This window comes from Cryptomeria japonica, chromosome 1 (genome assembly GCF_030272615.1).
Source record: "Cryptomeria japonica chromosome 1, Sugi_1.0, whole genome shotgun sequence".
NCBI lineage: Eukaryota > Viridiplantae > Streptophyta > Pinopsida > Cupressales > Cupressaceae > Cryptomeria > Cryptomeria japonica.
The window spans coordinates 555,009,220-555,028,226 of record NC_081405.1 but is presented as its reverse complement, the minus strand read 5'-3'; the positions used below and the strand labels follow the sequence as shown (position 1 = coordinate 555,028,226).

General features: G+C 34.1%; 1 protein-coding gene across 1 annotated transcript; it reads left to right on the top strand.

Moving 5' to 3' along the window:
- The first annotated feature begins 7,686 nt into the window (after window positions 1-7,686).
- On the top strand, window positions 7,687-8,463 carry LOC131044913 (probable 2' cyclic ADP-D-ribose synthase BdTIR). Its single transcript, XM_057978392.1, has 2 exons — window positions 7,687-7,744; window positions 8,009-8,463. The coding sequence occupies exons 1-2, from the start codon at window positions 7,687-7,689 to the stop codon at window positions 8,461-8,463; spliced, it is 513 nt and encodes a 170-aa protein (XP_057834375.1).
- The last annotated feature ends 10,544 nt before the right edge of the window (window positions 8,464-19,007 follow it).

The following is a 19,007-nucleotide window of genomic DNA, read 5'->3' as shown; positions in this document are numbered from 1 at the left end:
ACCCCCAAAACATGAAGGAACGGCCAAAATTCACTTGATACCTATGGTCTATAATAACTAATTCCTCCTTGATAATCTATTGAATGGCAAAAAATAAGTAGCAAGATCTTTTCGAAAATATTTTAAGGCACAATTTTGATATGTCCCTAGAGATACCATTGCATGGGTCTTCATGGTTGAGTTAATAATTTTGTCCATTGTGTTATGATTATTCATGATGCAGGATAGTATGTTATATTTGCATGTAGTTTCTAGATTATTTAATATACTCCATGTTAAGGAATTTAGATCAGAGATAGAGAATACAATAGTCTGGTAATATGTAGTGAGGATAGACTTTAATAAGATCATTGCAATGAATATGTTTTACCTCCGATGTGTATATATATATAAAACTCTAACTATTAATCTTCTATGATAATATTGACAGCTTGCTAGTTCGTGAAACTACCACAGTTATTGGTTTTAGTTCACAACAAGTATCAATGCCTATAAATAAAAGGATGAAGAGTCATGTCCACGTAGGGGCATGAATTCTACGTGGCTTATGCCACGTAGAGTCATGACCCTATGGGGACATGACCCTTCGTTAAATGTTGTTATATATTACTTGCTTCAATCTGAATGAAGCTATATCCTTAACAATCCCTCTTAGCAAAAGAGGATTGAATTTCATAATTAAGTTTTAAGGAACAACATTCTAGATATACACATTCATTTGACATAATCATTCACTCAGTAACACTTACTAGTGAAATACTTCATATTTCAGAGAGATATGGATTGATATCCAGCACTCTGGGACAACAACTACTTGAAGTCTTATCTGATTACAACCTTGATTCTAGTGACAATTGTAACATTGTCATTATCACAAGTGAAATAATTTTAGTATCATGATATCTGGCACATTCCGGGACAGCAAATTAATGTAGTCAATCATGATATAATTGTTATCATAATTTTTGACATATTTCGGAATAATCATTTAATGATAACAATTCAATAACTCATCATAGAAACTTTAGTATCAAGATTTCTAGCACATTCCGGGACAGCAACTTAATGTAGTCAATCTTCATAACAGATCAGACTATTGTGAAAGTCATCACCTTACAATAGTGATCTTACACTTACATCACATGAAAGATCATCACCTTCCATGACATAACACATACATGCAATATTGCATTCAAAATATTCATGAATATATCAATTACATATGATTAAGATTAATATCAAAAATTTCCATTATAATTTAGTCATACCAAGTTTACCTCTAAAGTACTCCACTTTCAACTTTGCAAGAGGTTTGGTGAATATGTCGGCACTTTACTCTTCAATGCTAATGTAGGTCAATTTGATGGCATCTTTGTCTACCATATCTCCTATGTAATGGTATGGGATTTCTATATGCTTGGATTGATTATGAAAAAATGAATTTACAGAAAGTTTGATGTAGCTTTGATTATCATAGTGAGTCACAATGGGGTTTAGGGGCTTCCCAAATAGTCCAACTAGTAATTTCATTAACCATACTGCCTCACATGCTCCCATGGAGACAACCATATATTCGGCTTCAGTGGAACTCGGAGCAACTGCTGACTTTTTTCTGCTAAACTAGGATATCATAGCTGATCCAAGACTAAAGCAACACCCCATTGTACTTTTACAATCAATGGAACTTCCTACCCAGTCGGAATCAGAATACCCTTAGAGTTGTGTCTCAACATTTTTATACTTCAGGCCAAGTCCAATAGTGCCACTCAAGTATCTCGGAATATGCTTAGCAGCCATTAGGTGAATCTTCTTAGGTTCACACATGAAATGACTTAACACATTGGTAGCATAACAAATATTAGGGCGAGTGTTTACCAGGTACATAAGAGATCCAATAATTTGTCTATAGTATGTAGGATCTGTAGGTTCTGAATCTGTTGCTTCACTTTTGAGCTTATGAAGATTTGTTTCCATTGGAATGGATAGAGGCTTACAATCTATCATACCAAATCTGGTCAGGATATTAGTGGTGTATTTTCCTTGATTTAGGAAAATATAATTCTCTTTTTTCCATACTTCTAGGCCTAGAAAATAGTGCAGTAGACCTAGATCCTTCATATCAAATTCAGCCACAAGATCTTGTTTGCATTTTGCAATGAGGTGATCTGCTCCTATTATCAACAAGTCATCAACATAGAGAACAAGTATTAACATATCACCATCCAATATTTTGAAGTATATGTTAGAGTCTGCTTCATTTTTGGAATATCCTAGTTTGGAGAGATAACTATCTATCCTTCTGTACCATGCCCTGGGAGCTTGCTTAAGGCTGTAGAGAGCTTTTTTTAGTCTACACACAAAGAGATTTCTATCATGTGTAGAAAAGCCTTCAGGTTGTTCTATATATACTTCTTCCTCAATAACACCATTCAAAAATGCAGTCTTCACATCCATTTGGTGTATCTTCCACCTTTTGGAAGCTGCAATGGCAATGATGGTTCTTACAGAAGTATATCGGGCAATTGGAGCAAATGTTTCTTCGTAATCAATTTTAGCCTTTTGAGAGAACACCCAGGAAACGAATCTGGCTTTTTGTTTTTCAATACTACCATTTGGTGCATGTTTGATTTTGAATAACCACTTTGATGAGACAATTTATTTGTCTTTTGGTCTAGGTACAATGTCCCATACATCATTTTTTAAGATAGATTGGTATTCCTCAATCATTACATCTTTCCAAGCTTGACATGTTAAAGCCTCTTCAACATTTGATGGTTCAGATTTTGTAAGTTCAGTCATGAGTGCAACATAGCATGATTGACTTCTTGTTTTCTTATTCTCTTTAAAGATTTCATCGGGTTCCATGTTATTTTCTTCAATCATCTTTCTTTCCCATAGTGGTATTTTCTTGTTGTTAGGATTTTCAGCATTCTCGAAATTAGGTGATTGAAGTTCATGATTTTCTATGCTATTCTCTCTCTGATTTTCAATTGTAGGATTTTCATTTGATTCTATGGTTAGATCATCTTCTGCACTTAGATATAGTTTATAAGAAGCATCTTCTTCAAATTTGACATCTCTACTAATTTCAAGAGATCTTCGTCCTGGAATATAGACTTTGTATCCTTTAGTGGTTTCACTGTAGCCAACAAATATGCCTTTCTTCCCGGAGGGTTGTAGTTTGGTTCTCTTTTCTTTAGGAACATGATTATACACATGGCAATCAAAGATTCTTAGATGGCTTAAATCTAGTTTATTTCCTGTAAAGGCTTCTTTAGGTGTTATATTCTCTAGGATTGAATGAGGGCATCTGTTTTGAATGTACACAGTTGTATTTGAGGCTTCAGCCGAAAATGAGATATGTAGATTTTGATCATGCATCATGGCTTTAGCAGCTTCAATGATGGTTTTGTTTTTTCTTTCTGCAACTCCACTTTGTTGAGGATTATAAGGTGCAGTACACTCCCTCTTAATCCCAACAGAAATGCAGAATTCTTTAAAACTTTCAGAGATATATTCACCCCCATTATCTGATCTTAGAGTCTTTATTTTCTTTCGAGTTTGATTTTCCACTAGGGCCTTAAATTCTTTAAATTTCAATAACACTTCATTTGATTCTTTGAGTTTTATGAAATAGATCCAAGTTTTCCTAGACTAATCATCAACTAATATCACATAATACAAGAATCTCCCTAGTGATGGTAATGACATTGGACCACACAAATTAGTGTGGACAAGTTCTAGTACAACTTTTGATTTGTGTTCACTTGAGGGAAAGGACCCTTTTGACTTCTTCCCTAGAGCACATCCTTTACAAGTTCCAACATGATTAGATTTTAGATTGGGTAATCCTGTGGTAATTTTTCCTATAGAAGGTAGGGCACTAAATCAAAGGTGTCCTAATCTTCTGTGCCAAATTTCATTAGAGTTCGATACTTCATGATTTAGTGCTTGTTTTTTAGTATTCTATAGATCCTATAGGAATAGCATTCTTTATGTTAGAGTTTTTAGGCCAGAGTATAACTTTATCTACATGGAAGGTGACACAATATCCTTGATCTGCTAGTCCTAAAATAGAGAACAAATTCCTTTTGATACCTGGTAAAAAGAGAACATCTTTCAATTGTAATGTAACTCCTGTTCTTAATTGAATTGAGCAGGTCCCAATTCCTTCCACTGGATAGGTATAATTGTCTCCTATTGTAACTTCTTCAGTTGAGTGGCCTTCAAAGGTTTCGAATTGATCTCTCAAACCGGTTATGTGTCGAGATGCTCCATTGTCGATTATCCACATATGTTTGTTTGAGTTTAGTTCGCTTGATAAGGCTAAGAAAAATAGAGGATTCTCTACTTCCTTGACTTCAACTATGGTTGCTTGAGCTTTCTTTCTTTCTAGGCAGAACCTGTGAGTGTGTCCAAATTTATCACACTTGTAGCATTGAATCTTGGAGAAGTCTTTTCTTTTGTGATTATTTCCTCTCTTCTGTTTGAACTTCCTTTTCTTCCCTTTGTTGCTTGTGTTAGTATGTAGTGCTTGAATTTTCTCCCCTTTGTTTGGACCCAATCCTCTTGTGATTAGTCAAGATTCTTCTTGAGTACAATCATTCTTGAGTTGATCAAATTTTGGTAGTGTTGGATGAGCACTAATGCCTTGAATAAAGGATTCCCAACTAGATGGTAATCCCTTAAGTGCTATTAAAGATAGCTCCATATCATCTATATTATTCCCAATAGTTGACAATTGGTTTTTAATTCTAAAATCCTCGTGAAATAGGTTGTGATTGTTTCTCCTTTGTTCATGTAGATATGCATTAATTGTTGTTTTAAAGTGAGCAATTTGCTTGCATTAATTATTTCATATGAGTTTTGAATGGTCTTGAACATATCATAATTTGTAGTTAGTTTTGAGATGGTTGGGAGAATGTGATCTTTAATAGCATCAATTATGATTTTCTTAGCCTTGTTGTTGTGTCTTTTCCAGGTTGTTTTCTCTGGCTCGTCTTTGGCATCTTAGTATCTTCTTCTATGTATGCATCTAGTTTGAGTTTTTGAAGAATTGTTGTTATTTGAATTCTCCATGAGACGAAGTTGGATGCGCCTTTGAGTCTATACTCCACTCTAACACTATTCACCGTGATTGTTTTTCCTTTGATTCTGAGTGCAAGTCTGATTTTTTTTTAGAAAAGAGGTGTCATTATTTTATTATTTCTCTACCAATGTCGCTCTGATACCATGTTAAGGAATTTAGATCAGAGATAGAGAATACAATAGTCTGGTAATATGTAGTGAGGATAGACTTTAATAAGATCACTGCAATGAATATGTTTTACCTCCGATGTCTATATATATATATAACTCTAACTATTAATCTTCTCTAACTATTAATCTTCTATGATAATATCGATAACTTACTGGTTTGTGAAACTGCCACAGTTATTGGTTTTAGTTCATAGCAAGTGTTGATGCCTATAAATAAAAGGATGAAGAGTCATGTCCACGTAGGGGCATGACTTCTACGTGGCTTATGCCATGTAGAGTCACGACCCTATGGGGACACGACCCTTCGTTCAATGTTGTTATATATTACTTGCTTCAATCTAAATGAAGCTATATCCTTAACACTCCCTACCTTACCAACAATTACTATGCCATTATGTGTTGAAAATTCTCTCCCTGCCTTGACCACCACACAAAATATAGCATAATAGTCATTGTATACTCATATTTCCTACATTTTCTCCTTGTGGGAAGTGGCATAAGAGTCGTCCATGATGTACTATTCAAAGTGGGAACGTAATAAGCCCGATGAATTAATGTACTATTGCTAGATATCTAATCCTTGGCCATGCCTATGTAATTTTTTTGCAAAGTAATCTATGGCTCCATTAGCTTCTGTATAAGCATGTTAGATTATGAAGGAATTAAGATTATCAATATATGAGTCCTAGGCTTTGTGAAGAATATTAATATCTTTTTAATCCTTTAGTTTTTTATTTTTAGATTAATTTGATGATACTCTTGGAGCCACCTTTGATCTTGATATTACATATTCAAAATTTATGGCATACTTAGAGTCCTAGCACTAGTGCTTGTGCCTGAACCAAACCAAACTCATTCACATTCATAAGAGAAACTAAATTATAGTTTTCATAATTATTTAGAGGATACTTGTAGAACGTCAACTTGTAATGCATATAGAATTTAAAAATTTAAAATAATGTTTCCTTGTTGCTAGTCATCCCTATTTCAAGTATAGAGTTTAGTGGATCCATTATTCATTTTCATACATTTACTGTCAAATGTATAAATATGAATGTATTTTCAACTATTAGTCTAGCTATAATGACATAGGGAAAGATACTATCAAATATAAAATCTCTAAAAGAGAATGATTTTAATTATCATGGACTATTCTTTGGATGAAATATTTTTATATTAAGATTAGAGTTTCATATCTACAAGCACTAAAGAAAAAATTCTATAATTGATTGAAGTTGCCTACAAAACCCTAAATATGCCACGTGAAGAATAAAATTCTAATACATTCAAATGTTAACTTGACATTAGTATTATAGTTACATTCTAATATATTATTTTATAGTATATCTATTTTTTAACTTTTCCTATATTACATTATAGTTTTATAAATTATAACCCTTTATGATTTTACACTCCCTTTTGGGCCCATGCTTTAGTGTGCCCTCTCATCTAGTCCATTTTAGACCTATTTTGAGCCTTGTCACAATCAAACTATTGTCATATTATCATTTGGTGACCAAATCTCGTCTTGGGACCTTCTACTGTACATCTGACATTATTTCACCCCTTTCTTAGTGAAAGAAGGTGCTTAGCACCATAGTCCTAGTAGACTAAACCACTTACCACCACCGTGCCCCTAAAATTGGCCCAAATTTAAACATGTCATAGTGTTGATTCTTGTTGTTTGTTATCTAATCTCAATATTTTGATAAGACTACTAGAAGTCAACCTAAAATATGAAATACCTAATGGTCCTTATATAAAGACATGCTTTATAATTCATTTTCATACAAGACCTTAAGCATTATCTTAGAGAAAGTATTATTGAGAAAATTTCTTTAAATCGAAGCATTGTGGAGAAACAAGCTACAACAACCAATATTCAATAATATTTTCATGATTGATCCTCTTATGTCTTGTCAATTTATTACTTCAAATTTTTAGGGTCATATCCAGAAAGCATTGCATCACCATATTATAATGATTAAGGTAATATTGTTTCAATTTAGCATTTCCTTAAGTTTTTTAGCCTCGAACGTATTAGGGACAAGCTCTCTTTTCTGATCATCACTATTGTAGTGGAGGTTTAATTCCTATCTAGCCTTTGACATAGACAAGTCCTTATACAACACAACACATTTTCCTCTTTTCTGTGTGTAGGTTTTCAATCCAATGACTGAAAGTTGCAGAGTTTCTGAGAGCAGACAACGACATATAGTTCCAAATTGCTCTGTGTGCCATGTCAACTATTATTCTTTCCAATTCTTCAATCTAGTTATAGGGGCTAATAGCAAACACAACTATTTTATTAACTACCCTTCTGCAATGGGAAATATCATTCCTTCGCATTCTTCATCCCCGCTATCTCATGCCAATCCTCCCTTCCATTATCCTGCTCCCACTACTGCATACCAGGTTTGTTAGCGCATGCAAAACAGTCATGCAACACAGTCATCTTTGTTATCTGCAGATTGCATGCTTGCATGTGAGTTAACTAAAGAGAACTAACACTTGTTATCTCCGCCCCTTTCACCGCCAATTTTGATATGGTTGTTATGCCTTTGTTTCCACCACAAATTATGTGATCATGCGGTGGTTACTATTGTATAAAAGTATGCATTTGCATAATATAATTGGTACAATGAATTAATAAATTTCATTTTCTTAACTGCTCTGTTTCATCTTCTGTATATTGGATCTGCAAGTTTTGCTCTTATTTTCTTAACTAGATCTATCCTGTGCTGTGCAGCTACAGCTGCAAAATTTTACAAGGTTTTCATTAATCACCGCGGAAAGGATACAAAGCAATCTCTTGCAAGTTCGGTATATCATAAACTTGAGAGTAGAGGATTCATAGTTTTTCTGGAAATAATGTCTCTGCGACCGGGACAATACATACCCCAAGCCATAACTTGTGCAATACGCAGTGCTTCAGTCCATGTCATAATACTGTCTCCTAACTATGTTGAATCCGAGTGGTTTTTGGATGAGCTGCTTTTGATCATTCAAACCTGGGCTCAGATTGTCCCCATGTTTTGGCAGATTCGACCCTCTGACGTGAGAATGGAGAATAAGAATAGAGTGTATGCAAAAGCTTTCCGAAAGCACAAGCAGGCGAGAAAATTCGATAGTCGAACGCTTCAGAAATGGAAAGGAACTCTGCGCTGGGTCTCACTCCTGGAAGGCTTTATTAGTGAAGGGTAAAATACACCTTTATTTTATTTTCATTGGGCTGGAGCATGGTTTTTGTAACATATTATTCCTTTTCTGTTTCAGTGACCAAGGAGATATGGTGGAGAAAATCACAGCGTGTGGCTCAATATATTGAAATGGCATGATATTAGACATGGTAGTTTGGGAGAGTAGCAGCTTAATGTACATCTGATCAAGTGATTTCAGTTGTCTAGTTGATGTGGGGTGACTCTATATCTTGTAAGGGATATTGGACTTTTACAAGATATTGGACTTTTACACTTCATTGCAAATGTATACTGTTTTTGTTTTTGGCATATAAATGTGAAATTTTCTTATAAAGATAATTTAGATTATTTTATAAATGCGTAATTTTTCTATAAGGTTTTTGATTTGGATTAAGGCAAAAACAAGTTTTGAAGGGGTCTGAAACCTTTTACAAAATGATTATAAGATGAATAGAATCAGAGATTAACATCCAAAACAAAACGGGCTGCATGGATAAGCATAAAAAACATCAGTTAAAGAGACAGCAAAAGTCCAGCCGGACACAAAAAGACAACAAGGAGACCAAACCCAGACATAGACAGAGCCAACAACCAGAAAACAGTTGGGCTTAACTAACACACTTGAAGCGTTGACCGCGCTTAGGTGGCTTGTGTGGGGCCCAGTCGTGATCCGTCCGCTGATGTGTGCCGTTAGCTGATTCCGTTTGGTGGATGTCAGTGACTTTGAAATTTCAAACTGCTTCTCCCGCCCGCCCAGCATGACAAGTTGTCGTGCTGCAGGAGTAAATGTAAAAGCATGTACGAGTTTATGCAAAAGCTCTGGTAGGCATGTATGCAAAATGCATAAGCAAAGACGAGGCACTGAACTGCTTGACTACGGTTGCAGGATATGCAAAAAATGTAAAGGCTTTAGAAACTTTCAGGCAAATACATTTTGCAGGCGTTAGGCCAAACTCTTCAACCCTTGCCAGCGTCCTCCCTGCTTGTGCCAAAATAGGAGCTTTGGAATAGGCATCAGATGTTGTAGATGCAACTCCCCTGGTAGACATGGTTGCAAAATGTGGAAGCATAGGCAATGCAGGCGAACTGTTTGACAATCTGCCTCAAAGAAATTTGGTCTCGTAGAGTTCCATGATTGCAGATATGAACAAAATGGATTTGTTGACAATGAAACTTCCAAAGAATAGGGACATTCATAGTTGTAAAGCTAGCATTTTGCCCGCCTATGCCAAAATGGTAGCTTTGGGACACATGAAATTAATAGGGTTTAAAAATGGTATTCTTTTCACACTATCAAAATTTTATTATTTTAGCTCATAAGCTATGTTCTTGAAAGTAAAATTATAGTTGGATATCCTACACCTTCTTCCTCCATGTATCTAACACAAACAACATATCCTCTTCATCATTTTGTGAAATATGTAGCTCGATACTATCTATATATAAATCATATACAAATCATTCTTAGTCAGCATATATGTCTTATTTGTACATTATAGATCAAAACTAGTTTGGTGGTTCATTATAGATCTCACATATTAGATTCACTTTCAAAAGTAGTTATGAATCACATGATCCTTTCAATGTAATAATATACATTCTCTCCTCTTTAGCTTTCATGATTGACACTTTTTTTGTTTCCTCTTTCATTCTCTTAAATTAGATTAATCAACTTGTACCATACCCTTTACATTTATTTCCTCTTCAATACATCCATGTTTATAATAAAAATAAAATGTCAACAACTATTGATCCTCTTCTTCCTTTTGAGGCTCCTTGCTATTACACTTAATTTTATCTAGTTGCAACAAGTTTTTATATCACACATTGCTCAAATTTATAGTTTTATATGCATTGACATATGATACTACACTGCCAACATATGCATTGACATTGTGCACTCTTTTTATGGCACATGCCTCTTACATCTCATAAGTTTTAGTATCAAGACATGCAGAATTGCATTTGAGACCCTTTACTATGTCTATTTATAATTCTTTGGTAATAATTTTAGTAACACAAGAAAATTGGCATTTCACTTCCCTCAATAATTTTTAACTATCTAATAGTAACATCATTTTATTTCTTCACGCCTCTCTCTTTTAGTTGATCAATGGAATGATGATTTATTTTATTCTTCACAAAGGTATGAGCATTCATTATATCATCTTGGATATCTCTCTTACCATTCTACCATAGTATCTGTAGAAGTACATAGAATATCATTGTTTCACCATAATCAATGCCTATTTGAAAGCTAATAGAATCAATTTGAACAATATCCAATTACCTCTTTGTAGCCAAGATACTTTATATGGACTAAGGTGAGATACTCTTCATATTATCTCATCACATTGGTTCATTCTACTTTCTTGTTTGTTTTAGTAGTGTCCTCTTCATGATAAGAGATATTTTATGATGTCATTCCATTTGTGAGAATTCAACTAATTTATGGCTCACTTCTCCACACTTGTAGAATTCTCCAAAAATTCCTTTACCTCCTCTTAGAAAAAAATGAACTTCTTTATTTGTTGAGTAGGCTATTTCTTGTACATGTGACTAGTTTTTTTTATCATAAGTAGTGTAGGACCCTCCCTTCATCATGCTTCATAGGTTTTATTTTTCTAGCAAGCTTTCCTTTTCTTCTCTATAAACCTTATTAGTCTATCTACAATTTCTACTTGGCCTTTAGTCCACATTAATATCCCACTCCTTAGTGGTTCATATCTTTATCATGTCCAAATAGTCATATATAGTTAACCTTAGGCAACTGATATATTTAGCCAGATTTGTAAGATCAAACTCTTAATAACCTAATATAACTCTAACCTCTTCAACAAATATTTTTTAAATTTTTTTAAGATCATATGTTTCATCCTTCTCTCCATCCTATCCCACTAGGTGATCTTCTTTTAGTGAATTTTAGTTCCATTAGCATTCACCTCTTTTCACCAAATTACAATAGGTCATTTAATCTCACTTTGAATAATCTTTACTCTCCTAGGATCATATAGCTCACCATACATAGAAATTTCACCAAATTACAATAGGTCATTTAATCTTACTTTGAGTAATCTTTACTCTCCTAGGATCATATAGCTCACCATACATAGAAATTTTTTCAAATTCTATTAGCCAATATATCAGATTATTTATCTACAAACACATTGAGAATCTCAAGAATGTTGGAGATGATTCTTAGTAGTATCACCTCTCTTGCATGCATTAATACATTGACTATTTCATCTTCTTGCTCTACTGGTTTAACTCTATCAATTTCACTAATATGTTGGCAATAATGCAACAAACTGAGAGGGGGGGTGAACTAGTTTGTTCACAAAAACAAAAACTTTCTGCAACTTAACCCACAAATCAAATATGATAATTAACAGTTAAAGCATGAAACTACACCACATCATTAACACACAGAACACCAAGATTTTTGATGTGGAAAACCCGGTTAAGAGAAAAACCATGGTGGGAACCTACCCAAAATGAGATAATACCCTATTAGGAGTAAGTGAGATATTACAATGGGGAATGCATGTGCATTCAGGCACATTGCCTAGAGCTCACTGCTCAAAATAAGAAACCCAGAAAGGCTACAACCTTTAGAGAAGGTTCACTACCTTACAAGAAGTCTCACTGACTTACAAAATCATTTGGATTACATCCAGAGAATCATGAACTAATGAAATAATATCTTATCATGCTTGAGTACACTATCAGTTAAGCTCAATGTCTAATCTTCTCTGCAACACACTTATTCACAAATTCACGCAACTTCGCACACTTTTCCCTACTACTGAGTTATTGATATAATATTCACATGTAGATTCATACATCTCGATGATTTTTACATTAATTTATACAAGTCATCATCCTCTATTTCAAGGTCATCTGACCACATGCTACATATACAAAAATATTTAATCATACACGCTTCAATAATGCATGCAGACCAAAACAATGTCGGCTAAGACATATTCTGGACCTAAATAACCACTGCAAATAAGAAAAATTTCCAAGAATTCCTCGATCATCCAGAACACGCTACAACATCATGAATGTTGCATAACATGAAGAACATCACCGGACATGGAAAATATTCAATAACGCACACTACGAACAATGCAGACCATCAATACGCATAGTGCACAATCTAGAATCGTCCTCAAGCAACGTGAATCATATTGCAACAATTTCCACAACTCGGATTACAAGAATCATCACCATCATTATACCAGACCTCAAGAACACACACAAAACTGACTGTCAAACTGAAAGATTTTCTTTCGGACTTCCAAATTATGAACCGCTTGAACTGAGGACACATATCAATATGCCAAAATCATCACACACATCTGCAACTAAAGATATTAGAATTCCAGAGCATTACACATGGATTTACCAAAACCTGGAAAACTGAATAACTGAAATATCAACCGCAATATTGAATCTCATAACTTGATCAAATCAACATGCGGACCTCTCAAAATTTTGTTGAATCAACTAGAGATACTTAACACAAAACCCATTAAACCGCATCATCTCATCTGCAACACACGGGCTAAGCCAACTCATCCATTATGACTACAACAGAGAAACATAGAGAACAACTCCAACAATATCCACATATGAACAATCTCCACATATCAACAATATCCACATAAATGTTGACATCAATGACAACATATCAAGTAATATCCAACATAATATCTGTCTCATGTACACAATCCCTTCAATGTTCCTCAAAGACTTCCACTCTAGCTTATATTTCCAATATAGATTTCAATACCTCATCCATCCATCCTAAAATTTATATTTCTATTTTAACCTCTTTCATTGTTTTCCTTGGTAGTGTCTTGATATATTGAATTTGATCCTTACTGCACTATAAATCTACTAGCTATAACCCTATTTTCTATAGGGAAAGAAGCATAATCATATCCATTTCATTTTGGACTCCAGACAACTCTAAACCAAATATAATACACTACTTAAAATCTAAAACCTCACTTTGATACCATGATAATGGTATCATATTACTTGTGAAACTAAACTTATATTAATTCTACACCTATAACCAAGAAGAAGCATGATATTAACTTTATTATAATTAGTTCATAACCTCTCAACACAATTTCTATAGGGTCACACCTACCATAATAGTTGTCCCAAGAAACTCAAATCAATTTGCACACTTATCATAATTGGTATGCAAAAATATGAGAGATATAAAATTGAATAATTTTTAAATAATTACAAAGTAAAATAAAATAATTAATCAAAGAATAAAGATAAACATATGATTAAACAAAAAAGAAAATATCAATTAATTAGCCTAGGTGTTATCTTCTACTTATCAAGCTATTTGAACTTAAATAGATGATCCCGATAAAGTCTTTGATTAAATATGTGAATCATTAAGGGAGTTTACTATAATGATCATGCTAGGTGTAGTTTTCATAGAACATAATTCCTATTCACTATTAGTAACTTGTATTTTGTTGGTTTTTAGCTTAGGGAATGTGTTGGCTGATAATAAATCATTTGTAATTGATTTATATTTAATTTTCTTTGAGTTGTTTTCCTCCTCAACATAGGAATTTCTCTCATCTATCATCTCCAAGGTTTCCTTGGGAAGATTTAAAGTATTGGTGACTTTATTACTAAATATTATCTCCTCTTCTTCACCAATTGACAGCTTCTTAACTTTCTCCCTTATTTACTTTCTCTTCTTCCCCATACTAACCACATCAATACTACGCCTACAAATAAGGTCAAACTTCTCTAATTTCATTGTTGTCTTATAATATTTAAATTGTCTTATCATTTTAGTTAGATTTTTCTATATGGATTTAATTTAAGTTTAATTTAGGTTTTAAATCACTATATATCTTCAATATTCATGAGTATCATGCCCATTAAGGATCTACCTATCTCAATATTAGGTTTTTACAATTGTATCCCTTTAGATATACTATCTTGATGTTTCTCACACTTTTCTAAGTTTTCTATTACCTTTCTTCTCAATCCTAGGATTTTTCCAATGTTCTTTCTTCTTCCTTCTTTTATATCATGGTCATTAAATTCTATTATAAACCTATCTTGATCTCACCAATAAATTATTTTACTCTCTTCTTATCAATTTTTTTCATAAATATTTGATTGATTTAATTTATTCATCCTTAACTCATTTCTTTTTAATACATTAGTTTATTAGGGATCAGCACAAGACACCTAATAGTACCACAACTTAATTTTTAATACCTACAATGATCTCTCTGTCTTATTTTGTTTTCTAGTAGGGTGATTTTACAATACTTGCCTTTAGGTACACTTATGGGTTTTCATTATTAGTCTCCATTAGGTTGCTATTTTTATTTTTCAACTTAATAAGAATAGATCCAACAACTGTTTAGAATCTTTAGAAAGGCATTCATATGGACATCATGGCTTGGTGTAAAAGCCTTTTCCAAGGGATAAAATTGTTAGTAAGGGTGCTTCCTACATAACAATATCTAAGAACTAAGGGCATATAAGGCTAAACCTAAATATATTTGTATTGTGGGGTGTGAAAAAGAATAAAAGTTGCTTAGATATGGTTAGATGTTGCTTTGATAGGAATAGATGTTACTTAGATATGAAGGCCTTTTAATTGGTCACTCTTTGTTTTTTAGAAAGGCACTCACATGTAAATCATTGCTTGGATAGGAAGGCTAGAAAATTTAATGTGTCAAGTTATGATTAGAAAGTGACAAGGTGTCACATTGGCAAATGTTCATATCCACACATGGCATGTACTTGGTCATCAAAGGATTATATTGTGGTGTGTTTTAATTGTTTGGTAAAATATATAAAAGTCTCGCTTGCATTGAGAAATTGGGAAGTAGGGCTTACGCTTACCATATTTTGACTTACTTTTAGAGAAAGTTGTATAAAGAATATCATGAGTTTGAACGGAAAAGATGAAAAGATGAGTGAGGACTAGGGAAGGGATACCCAATACTAATGACAAAAGAGGTGGGATCATGATGAGGGAAAATCTAATGCCAATAAATAAAATGGACAAAAGGTAAAGGAAAGGGATTAGGGATATAGAGTGCCAAATGCACTTTTTGGTTAAGGAAAATATAGAAGTCCAAAATTCTATGACTAGAGAAATGAGTTGGGGATCGTTAATGCAAGAAAATAGAAGGTAAAATAAGGTGGAAGACTTTCAAGGTTTAGAGATTGGTTTAACCACATACATTATACCTTTTGGCTATGATGGTATGCATAATTCTACTAGTTTTGGTTCAACAAGGAGGAAGGAAGATGAGAAGTGAGGTGAGGAAAATGAGTAGGGAAAATAATAAAAGCCCAATATTTTAAGACTTTAAGGAAAAGTGAATCCTCAAATTATGAATCATAGATGGTGAATACTAAATGCTAATGGAGAGAAAGCATGGGAAAGTGTAAGTGGAGAATAATTGTGGTTTGTGGATTAGTCTTATAGCTTAAGAAGTGCATGATTACATGGAGACCTAAAATTCTTGGGCCAAAGGAAAAGACAAAGTAGGGAGTGGAAGCATGAGTAAAGCCATGGTTAAATACCTAGAGAACAGGAAGTCTAAAAAACTAAAATAATTTGAGGTCTCAAACAAAAATATAAATGATGGGTTTCATTGAATGGAGGAAACAATCCTAGCAAGAGAAAACTTATAAACCCAATAAAGGCTACAAATAAACACAATCACCCCTAACACTTAGATATTTCAATAGTTTAAGATATTTTGGAATATGACAAGTATAACAAAAGACAAAATACTATAACAAGAACAATATTTAATAAGAGGGTTTATTGAAGGAACTTTTAGATTGGTTATAGATGGTGGCCAAAACATGGTTTTGTTAAGAAGGGAAGCACTTGACTTAGATAAATTTGCACTTACTAATATAGGCCCTAACATCACTTAGAAAGAGCCAAGATGAAGATGCCACCTAACAACTATAGAGACAAAAATATAAATTTTGGATCAAACAAAGTGATGGACTCTATAGGAAACAAAATCAAACTTAAAAAGAATTAAAAACACAATAGAGTCCTTTCAATAAGAATGATATGCAAGGTAAAGTTCAAAAGGACAAACATCAATAAAAGGTTCCCTGATTTTATCTTAACTTTATTAGAGTGCTCATAAAAATTCTAGGATAAGAAAAACAACATAAGAACCCATATATTAAGGTTTATTATATTTTTTTATTTTCAAAATATCTTCATACAAGAAACTAATCCTCATGAATTAACATGACCTTGGACTATTCCATGGTAAAATGTGCATGGAAGTGAGTTCATTTCCTCTTCATGAAATAAACTAAGCTAATCATTAGAAGCGGGAATTGCAACAATCTTGAAGATAAATTTCATTGTAATGTGACAATTAACATATACTCAAAGGTAAAGCATCAAAAAAACATACTCGAAAGTTCTTCACAAATTTAATAATTAATCTAGAGAGAAAATCTAGAAAATGAAAAGCAGTTGGCAAATTTCCACAATGGTGATAGAGAAATAATTTTTCCCCCTCTTTTTTCACACCACTAAGGAAGGTCTTGCAGCTGGAAAATACTCTATCGTCTTCATCTTCCTAGCCAATTTCTCCAACTTCGCAAAGATTTACTATATGTGAATGTCACGTGTCTCCTATACAAGAAGCATATACCATTTTATGCCCTTCAATCCAACTAGATCTAGGGAGCTTTTTTATTCCTTATCTTTCATAAATCTCCTTAGCTCACACCACCTGCCTAGTTTTTCCTGGATGTTTGAGGGAACATAAGCTAATCTTTTTTAAGATTCAAATAAAAATGCAACTACCTATATTCAAAGGTGATCTGTAGGCAACAAGAAAATGAATCGTCATAGGCAGCAAGAAAACAGATCCACATCTCCACCTCAGATTTAACTGGCATCTTGATGATAATGTTAAGGGTGTCCTCAAGATAGTCAACACGGGCAAGTAGGTCAAGCATGCACACATAATGAACAACTGTAGGTGTAATGCAGTAAGGGTTACCTATGTCATTGAAGTATGTACAGCTCACATGTACTAAACCTCAAGCAAAGTTTATAGTTTCAGAACATGAACCAAAATGGTTCATTAATTCAAATATTTTAAGAACATCCTTACAAAATCAGTTTTGTGAATATCCCATAAACAGTGCATTCCCTGAAAAGAAATTTCTTTGAGGCATTTTGCCAAATAGTTTACATACCTTGTTTATGCTTCCACATTTTCCATATATGTCTACTAGAGCATTTCCAAATCCCTCTTATATTAAGATCCGATGAACGTCCATACATCTATAAAAGTTCCTTTGTTGGTTTAATGGATACCCATACTCTGTTCTAGAGCTCTGATATTGGTACAGGCAGGAAGATGCTGGCAAAGGTCGTAGAGTCTGGCTTTACCCCTGCCAAGCGCATTTGCTTGGAATTTCTGTAGCCTTTTCGACTAATCCCTTTTGCATTTATCCTGCAATCATGACATTCCCCAAGACCACATTCTATTGAAGCATCTTGTCAAATTGTTTAGTGTCTATCCGTGCTTCTACATTTTGTATACATGTCTACCCAAGCATTTCTAAATAGTCTGCTATGCTTTGATGGACGTCCAATGCATGTTGCAACGCTTCCATTTTCGCACAGGCCAACAGTGCATCAACAAAAGAAAAATGATTGATTCAAAGCCAATTTCTCCATTTGCTGATAAGATTTGCCTGCATGGGTGGCAACAATTTGAATGTGAACAGGGAAAAAAACTGCTGAGATTAAATGCTTGAGGGTATCCACCTACCACCATGTGGGAACAATTTAAATTCAAACATTTAACGGCGACCATGGTTTAAACGGAAACTGACAGCCAAAGGAACGGGCCCACACCAGCCACCTAAGCAGTCAAATCTTAGAGTGTGCTGGTTAAGCCAGCCTCCAGAAAACAACATAGACCCAAATATATAAACCTTTTGAGGGTCTTAGTGACCTCAACCTCAAAGACATTCATTGTATCAGCAACAATCTTCATAGCTTTGCAATCCACATTCTGAATAGCCGCCTTTTTCTTCATATTCCCACGGGTCCTTTTGCAGGGTCCTTCTCCACCGTGAGCCGCCTCATCATCATCCCCAATAATAAAAACAACGCTATCCATCTGCTCCAGACTATTCACCATAGTATGCATAACAACCGCAGACTATTTGACAATTTTGTCACTGCTTGCCATAATAGTTTTGAGGGTGTCCTGGATCTTGTTATAACCTTCCTCAACATGGGTAATGCAATCCTCCAGCCTTTTCTTCAGCTGATCAACCCCTTCACCCATGTTCTTGATGTAGTCCATAACCAACTTCTTCTCAGCCTCAGTCCAATTCCCCTTATGATTCTGATTACCTTGAGTAGAACCAGCAGGAATCGCTTCCATTTTGCTTCCCAGGGCTCTTTGGTTGATCTGCGTCTCCTTTAGCTCATGGAATAGCCATTTGAACATTTTGAAAGTGTCAATA